This window comes from Bison bison, unplaced genomic scaffold (genome assembly GCF_000754665.1).
Source record: "Bison bison bison isolate TAMUID 2011002044 unplaced genomic scaffold, Bison_UMD1.0 scf7180017864388, whole genome shotgun sequence".
NCBI lineage: Eukaryota > Metazoa > Chordata > Mammalia > Artiodactyla > Bovidae > Bison > Bison bison.
In genome coordinates, this window is record NW_011494960.1 from 6,839,790 (window position 1) to 6,848,799 (window position 9,010).

General features: G+C 40.8%; 1 protein-coding gene across 1 annotated transcript; it reads left to right on the forward strand.

The window, feature by feature from the left end:
- Nucleotides 1-936, forward strand: LOC105002049 (olfactory receptor 149-like). The gene has a single exon (XM_010858489.1). The coding sequence runs from the start codon at nucleotides 1-3 to the stop codon at nucleotides 934-936; it is 936 nt and encodes a 311-aa protein (XP_010856791.1).
- Nucleotides 937-9,010: the final 8,074 nt, after the last annotated feature.

Below are 9,010 nucleotides of genomic sequence, written 5' to 3' on the forward strand. Positions count from 1 at the left end.
ATGAGGAACGCCTCGGTGGTGACTGAGTTTATTCTGCTGGGCATCCCGCACACAGAGGACCTGGAGACCATGCTCTTTGTCCTGTTTCTGTCCTTCTACATCTTCACCCTTATGGGGAACCTGCTCATCCTACTGGCAATTGTCTCCTCCGCTCTGCTGTACACTCCCATGTACTTCTTCCTGTGTAAACTGTCTGTGTGTGACATGTTTTTCCCCTCTGTGAGTTCCCCAAAGATGCTCTTCTACCTCGCAGGGAACAGCCGAGCCATCTCCTACGCAGGCTGCGTGTCCCAGCTCTTCTTCTACCACTTCCTGGGTTGTACCGAGTGTTTCCTGTACACGGTAATGGCCTATGATCGCTTTGTTGCCATATGTTACCCTCTGCGCTACACAATAATCATGAGTCACAGAGCGTGTGCCATCCTGGCCACGGGCACCTCATTTTTTGGCTGTATTCAGGCCACATTTCTAACTACACTCACCTTCCAGTTGCCCTACTGTGGCCCCAATGAAGTGGATTATTTCTTCTGTGATATCCCGGTCATGCTGAAGCTGGCTTGTGCAGACACCTCAGCCCTGGAGATGGTGGGGTTCATCAGTGTGGGCCTCATGCCCCTCAGCTGCTTCCTTCTCATCCTCACCTCCTACAGCCGCATCGTCTGCTCCATCCTGCAGATCCGCTCTGCAGACGGCCGAAAGCGCGCCTTCTCCACCTGCAGCGCCCACCTCACTGCCATCCTGCTTTTCTACATGCCAGTGGTCCTCATCTACCTACGGCCAACCCCAAGCCCCTGGATGGATGCAACTGTTCAGATCCTGAATAACCTGGTCACGCCCATGCTCAACCCGCTGATCTACAGCCTCAGGAATAAAGAGGTGAAGTCATCTCTGAGGAAGGTCCTATATCAGCTGGACTTCCTTCCTGAGCAGAGGTAGAGAAATCAGTAGCTACTACCTCAACTGTACTTCATAGTTTATGGAATATTACTGTATGGAATATTCACAAACATCTTTGAGAGGACAGATACTATTATGATTACATCCATTTTGTGATGTGTGGACTAAGACTGGAAGTGATAAAATGGCTTGTTAAGGACACACAGGGTTTCCAGGTGGCAGTAGTGGTAAAGAACCTGCCAGTCTATACAGGGGATATAAGACATGGGAGTTCAATCCTTGGGTCAGGAAGATCCCCTGAAGGAGGGCACCGCAACCCTCTCAAGTATTCTTGCCTGGAGAATCCCATGGACAGAGAAGCCTGGTGGGTTACAGTCCATGGGCTCATAAAGAGTTGGACAAACTGAAGTGACTTAGCACGCACGCGTGTATGCAAGGACACATAGGAGTGAATGGCAGAAAGAAGACTCGAGGGCTGGCTTTCTGACCCTGGGACATGTGTGTTATCATGCTGCTGATAAGGGAAGGAGGGAGACCACTTTTTACTTCTTCAGCTTCTCAAGATCTGTTTCTGTCATCCTCTTGCAGCCCCTCCTCCTCTTCTTTCCCCCTTTGCCCTGGTGCTTCTTCACCTTGGCTGCAGTGTTTGATTCCGCCAGTGTCTTCATTGAATAAGTCCTCATTTTATTGGTTTAGGAGTTGTTGGAAAAAAAAGAAAGACTTACATCCCCAAGGCTACAAGTATAGTGTATAGTGTTAGTCACTCAGTCGTGTCAGATTCTTTGTGACCCCATGGACTATAGCTCACCAGGCTCCTCTGTCCATGAAATTCTCCAGACAAGAATACTGGAGTGGGTAGCCATTCCATTCTCCAGGGTATCTTCCTAATCCAGGAATTGAACCCAGGTTTCCTATAATGTAGGTGGATTCTTTACCACCTGAGCTACCAGGGAAGCCCAAGTAGCTGGGACCTGAGGCAGGTCTCTCACGAGTGAGGCAGAGGGACTAGTGAACTTCTTTTCTACAAACCCTGTCTGCCAGGCTCAGCTGGGAAGCAGTCCTGGCCGGAAATGTGCAGCATGTGAAGGGGAATGGGGAGATGGGGAGAATCCACAGAGCCGTGACTGCACTGTGATGCTGTTTCAGAAAATCTGGACTTGGTTTTGTATTCCTCAGCACAGCCAGGAGGCAATGTGGCACCCTAGATGTCATTGTTTTGTACCTTTGACTTCTCTGTTTATGGAAAGAATTTGAGTTTGGTCCCCATGCCCACATTTCTTTTTGCTTTGGCTGAAATATGGGAAGGTTGAAAAATGTGCTGTTTCAATACAGTTTGTTTTCACAGCTCAACTGATTGAGCATTACTATCACACTTGGGGAATCTAGTGACTAGAATAAACATTCTAACGGAGACGTAGGGATGGAAGGACACTGGAAAGAGGGTGATAAATGAGAAGGGGGCAGAGATAGAGAGGAGTCTTTATTCCTGCCTCTGTACTTCTCAAAATCAGACAGCAGCCATGGAAACTTCCAGACCAGACTAGGACTCTTGTGTCTACCTCCAGGCACTGGTGTGAGCTAGCAATCACTCCTGGATCAGAGACAAACTCTTGTTGGTCTCTTCTCTTAAACTCTTAAAAACCTTTTTATTTTTTTGCTGCTCAGTAAACAAGAGTCTAAAGGGGAAGGTTCAAATACACTTCAAATGGCTCTAAGTTTAATATATCCCAAATTTTTCTAGGTGGTGCAGTGGTAAACAATCTGTCTTCCAATGCAGGAGACATAAGAGATGTGGGTTCGCCCGTGGGTCAAGAAGATCCCCTGGAGGAGGAAATGGCAACCCACTCCAGTATTCTTGTCTGGAGAATTCCATGGACAGTGGAGCCTGGTGGACTACAGTCCAGAGGATCACAAAGAGCTGGACACGACTAAGCACACACACATGCATACACAAACCCTTCTAAGCCTCTCTGAGTCTACATGATCTCTTCCCATTCCTCAGTTTCCTGGTTGTAAGAGCTCAGAGGGTCAACCTAGCACAATTTGTAATAATAAAAGATGGAATCAAATTCCTATTCATTTTCACTCATTCAGATGTCATCTGATAGATAACTCTGCTAGGAGTAGGCAAGGCAAAGATAAAGAAGACACAGATGATCTTACCTAAATGATGTCCTAGCCTGCTGGAGAAAACAGACATACAATAGTTAAATTATAACTGTAGACAGAAAAAGATACACTGAAGCTACACCAGGAATGGAGAGACCAAGAAAATGTGATAAATGGAGATTTATAGAGCATTTATCATGTACTAAGCACTATACTAGTTTATTTGCATTATTATATCATTTTATTTTTGTAATGATCCTATCTGCCTGCAATGCAGGAGACCCTGGTTCAGTTCCTGAGTCAGGAAGATCCCCTGGAAAAGGGATAGGCTACCCACTCCACTACTCTGGCCTAGAGAATTCCATGGACTCTGTAGTCCATGGGGTCACAAAGAGTCAGACATGACTGAGTGACTTTCACTCACTCAATGACCCTATGAGCTAAATACTTGTTATTACTGTATTTTTGTATTTTACAGTTTAGAAATATGAGATTGAGCATGGGAAACTTGTTCAAAACCATACATGTCATGTGTACCTTGGCTGCCGTCCAGCCCTATGTTTGTCTTGCTGCTGCTACTACTGCTAAGTCGCTTCAGTCGTGTCCGACTCTGTGCGACCCCATAAACGGCGGCCCATCAGGCTCCCCGGTCCCTGGGATTCTCCAGGCAAGAACACTGGAGTGGGTTGCCATTTCCTTCTCCGATGCATGAAAGTGAAAAGTGAAAGTGAAGTTGCTCAGTCGTGTCCGACTCTTAGCTACCCCATGGACTACAGCCCACCAGGCTCCTCCGTCCATGGGATTTTCCAGGCAAGAGTACTGGAGTGGGGTGCCATTGCCTTCTTCATGTTTGACTTACTCTCTGTTATAGACTGAATTGTGTTTTCCCCCCAGATTCACATGTTGGAGTCTTAACTGTCCCCTGCCAGACCCCATACCTCAGAATGTGGCTGTAATTTGGAGGTAGGACCTTTAAAGCAGTAATTAAATTAAAATGAGGCTCTTAGGGTGGACCCCAATTCAACATGACTGATGTCCTTATGAGAAAGGTAATATGCAGATACAAAGAGACACCAGGGATACAGTTGGAGGAATGTCGGCATGAGGATGTGCAAGAGGGTGGCTATCGGCAAGTCATCAAGGACAGAGCCTGAAACGGGTCCCTTGTCCTCCCAGAGGAAACCAACCCTTCTGTCTCCTTGATCTTAGACTCCTAGACTCCAGAACTGTGAGAAAATAAATGTCTGTTTTTTATGCCACCCAATTTGTGGTTCAGTATTTTGTCCCCATAGTCCTAGAAAACCGAGACTTCCAAGCCCAGATCTGTTCTAATGCCTCCCATATCCAACGTATGATTTGTGCTGCTGATAACAGCATGCTCTTTCTATATTCATTCCTATTAACATCACTGTTTGAGACTCAGAAATGATCTTTGTTTCCCAAAGGAGGTAATGGAAAGTTCCAGATAAGAAACACATTTATAAAACTTTTCTTACCACTTACGCCAAGCTGTAAGATTTCTCTAAGGGAATCATTGTGAAGAGAATTCTCTAGTTAATTAATCTCAAAGGTACTCACTCTTATGAGATACTTCTCCTGCTCATTATGACTTTGGCTTTTATTTTTGCCCTCTAATTTTTAGTTCTCACTTCAGAGCTGCATATCAGGGCCAAGTGGATTAATAAGATTGGGAATTGATACTGGAAGTACAAGAAGGCTTGTTAGTTTTATGGTCTGGGTTTTCTCTGCAATTAGTATTCCAGGGAAGAACTAAGTGTGAGTGTAACATACATGTGTATATGCGTATGTGTACACACACACACACACACACACACACAAAACATACAGCCTACTTTCCACACACTTTCAGGCAAAATTTCATTCACCTCAGTTTTTCTAGCATTTCTAAGGTGAGACTGATTTCTTCCTAAATTATTGCATTAAAAGAGAGAGATTCTATGATATTACCTTTTTGTGAGAGTTAGTGATAAAAATGTCACTTGCCAGTTATGATGCAATTATATGGTCTAGACAAAGCAGTTAAAATAATTCAGAGTTTCAAATGGCTACATATTCTGAGCATGGAATCTTCTTATCTCAAAGAAGCACCATTGGAATCTTTCAATCACATTCCAGGGCTCAGAGCTGGCTTTGCCCAGCACCTAATAAAAAGCAGAATTAAAGCAAGGCAGTTAGACCAAACAGCAGGGCCAGGGTGAGCAATCTGACACTCAGAGTGAATTTTAAGATGGAATGCAGAAGGTTCAGTTTATCAGCCCTGACAGTTCTCATGGCTTAAATCAATCCGATACTTGCTAGTTCTTTCCATCAGTAGTTGCTATGAAAATTTGTATCTCATGTTATTGCCTGCAGTTTTGATACCCAAAATTTAGAAGTATTTTACATTCTTAGTTATTTTGAGAGAGCTAAGGAATATTTAATTTCCTTAAATACACACACACGAAACGCATGCACACACACACGTGATACAATCAATGGAACTAACAATAATTCTGATAATATACCAACAGAATGAAATTCATTATTTTAAAGTGAATATAAAAGTCCTTTAGGGATGCCAATAAACAAACCATTTCTATGAAAACAAAGAGCTACATTCTTAAGTCCTGTAAGACATAGGAAGATAGAAATTTATGAGACCTTAAAGATCATACCAATATAAATGAAAATTATATATAATTTAGGAATTATAAATTAATTTAACCAATATAAATGAATTTTATAATTTCATTTTATAAATTTATAATTTATAAATTATAAATTAATTTAACCAATATAAATGAATTTTATAATTTCATTTTATAATTTAATTTTATAAATTTCATTTTATAAATGAATTTTATAATTTTATAATTATAAATGAATTTTATAATTTAACCAATATAAATGAAAGTTTCAATATAAAATGAAAACAGTGATTTCATTTTATATATATAATGAGGCAACTGAATCCAGAGAGCCCAAACAACATACATAAAATAACATGGAACAAGTGAGGAAAAAGTTAGGGACTCTGTTCTCCAATGCAGCTTCACTTAAAAGGATGGATTGGTATCTAAATTAGGATCTAAATCTTATACTGAGTTTGTCTGTTTAGAATAAGTTTTAAAAATTTTATTTATTTCTTTTAATTGGAGGATAATTACTTTACAATATTGTGATGGTTTTTTGCCATAGAGTGACATGAATTGGCCATAGGCATACATGTGTTCTCCTGAATCCTCCTCCATAGTTTTTATAGTTATCTTTATACTTGTCTTCTCCACCTCGTAGCTGGTGAATTCTCTGAGAATAGGTCCTGTATGTCTCATATATCTTGTACCACTAAGCCCGTCTTTGTGTCCCATGCAGTGGTTCAGCACAGAGTCTGAGCACAGCTGAAAGTCTATCACTATTTTTAATATTGAATTGGATATACTTTAGTAAGTGATGTCTGTACATAGCCTGGTCCTCAACTCTCTGGCCAGTTTATTATTTACAGAGCTAAGTCTATCTACTGGGGAGCAAATGATGAGCAGAAGTAAAGAGAGAAATTTAGACTAGGGTCCACATGAAAAGATAGTCTAAATGCAACATAGTTAGATCTTATTTTTAGATCATGATTATCAAATAGAACTGTTGAGGTGGAAGGGACCTCAGCGATCCCTCATATAAATACCTCTCCTAGAAAAGAGGAAAGAGGTCTTTGTATCTTACTGAGTGCTCAGAAGTGAGGACACTAAACTGGGAGTTCTGTTCTCCAAGGGATCTGAAGTCTAAGTTGATTTCCTCTTATTTTAATTAACTGATGTATTAATTTAGCAAACATTCATTGAGTCACTGTTAAGTCACTTAACAGAGAAAGAAAAGCTGATTTGGGCAGAGGTCTTTATGTAATTAGTTATGAAACAAATTAAGTATTATGTGTCAAAAATGTAATTAAAATATGAAGTGGGTTCAAATGAGAGAGGTTTATTTGGTCTGGGAATACCAGGGTGAGCCTAAAAGAGAAGATCACATATGAAATGTGTATTGCTGGCTGGTAGGATTTAAAAATTTGAGAATGGGGATGGCCGTAAGAGGAAAATCTAGGAGTGGTTAAGGCATAGAAATGTCAAGAGAAATAGAAAAGTCATTAGTTTTTTTTCCTTTTTAGCAAAAAAAAAAAAAAAAAATCAGTAATATATAATGCTTAATATTGTGTTATATGTTTATAATATAGCAGCTATTATTATGTATAATACGGTATGTACATACAATGTATACTATACATATATGTATAATTCATTTGTATATATATATATATATATAGTAATATGTTCTATTTTTATTGTATACTGTTAATATAGTATTTTATAGTATTTTCAATGTTTGTAGCATGGTATTATTTATATTCATTTGGCAAAAGCCATGCTAAAAGCATTGGCTATATGATCAGGAAAAAGAGAAACAGCAGGCTTGAAATTAATTGTTAGGCTATCCATGCTCTCCTTCTGCTCTGCATTTGGTTTCCATGGAAACCTTCCAGAGGACCCTGTAAGTCAGCGACTGACTGAAGCTGGTTTGCTGAGCCCTTTGAAATGAGGTGTAAGCTTGAAGGTCAGAGAAAATGTTGCAAGTAAAATTGCACTGGCTGAATAATTTTCAAAGTCCATTGAACATAATTAGGCCTATTATTTTCCACCCGTAATTCTATTCCTAGCCATCATGTTATCAGGTCCCCGACCACATCCAGATACATGTATATAACTTACATCTCTATGTATCTCTTGGGGAGTCACAATTTAAGGTCATTTCAAACATGTAAGTGGGTTTCTTAGGTGGCTCAGTGGTAAAGAACCCGCCTGTCAATGGAGGAGATGCAAGAGACACACGTTCGATCCTTGGCTCAGGAAGATCCTCTGGAGGAGGAAAGGGCAACCCACTCCAGTAATATACCTGGGAAATGCCATGGACAGAGTAGCCTGGGAGGCTACAGTCCATCGGATTGCAGAGTCAGACACAACTGAACACTCATGCAAACATACAAAGAAGATATATAGTGGGCAACTGTTGCTCCTATGGGACAAACTCAGATGCACAAAATGTAACTTCCTTTGTTTTTTCATACCTAGCTTATTTTTATCTTGCACCTCCATTTCTGCCAAATGGTTGGTAGGAAAAATATCCTAGTTACATTGAAGTCAATGAGATTCAAGTTACACTTATTATATTCAAGTTACAAACTTAGTCAATTTTGAACTTTCTACCCTCATCCTTCATTTCTCCAGGGTTGATTCTGAGCTCTGTGACTACAAACTACAGCATTGGTAAAGAGGGATGTCCATTTTTCCACTTTGATACACCTTCTTGTGGTCTCCTCTGATATGTACTGTGACCTGTGATGGTGTTTGGTCAACTCTATCTGCCCTGACATCTGCTGGAAGTAACCTTTTCCTACCATGGTCACCCAACAACATTGTTACCTAACATTGACATCCAACATCATCATCCCATGGAGACTCCCCTCATCATAAACTGGAGACCCCTTTAGATTTCCCCCCAAATCGAATTTCTGCAATCCCTTTAAATTAATTAGCTGGTAAAACTAATATATTGATGATAAGTTAAAAGCTCATTTTTAAAAGAAGCAAGATTACAGCAAGGGTAAGAAAGATAATTCAAAGGATGATTGAATATACCTCGAATAGTTTAGGATGGACAGGTTCAGTTCAGTTCAGTCACTCAGTCATGTGCAACTCTTTGTGATCCCATGAATCGCAGCACGCCAAGCCTTCCTGTCTATCACCAACTCCCAGAGTTCACTGAGACTCATGTCCCCCGAGTCAGTGATGCCATCCAGCCATCTCATCCTCTGTCGTCACCTTCTCCTCCTGCCCCCAATCCCTCCCAGCATCAGTCTTTTACAATGAGTCAGCTCTTCACATGAGGTGGCCAAAGTACTGGAGTTTCAGCTTCAACATCACTCCTTACAAAGAACACCCAGAACTGGTCTCCTTTAGAA

Excerpts from the sequence above, each read along its gene's own strand:
- LOC105002049 (XM_010858489.1), top strand. The coding sequence starts at position 1 with ATGAGGAACGCCTCGGTGGTGACTGAGTTTATTCTGCTGGGCATCCCG.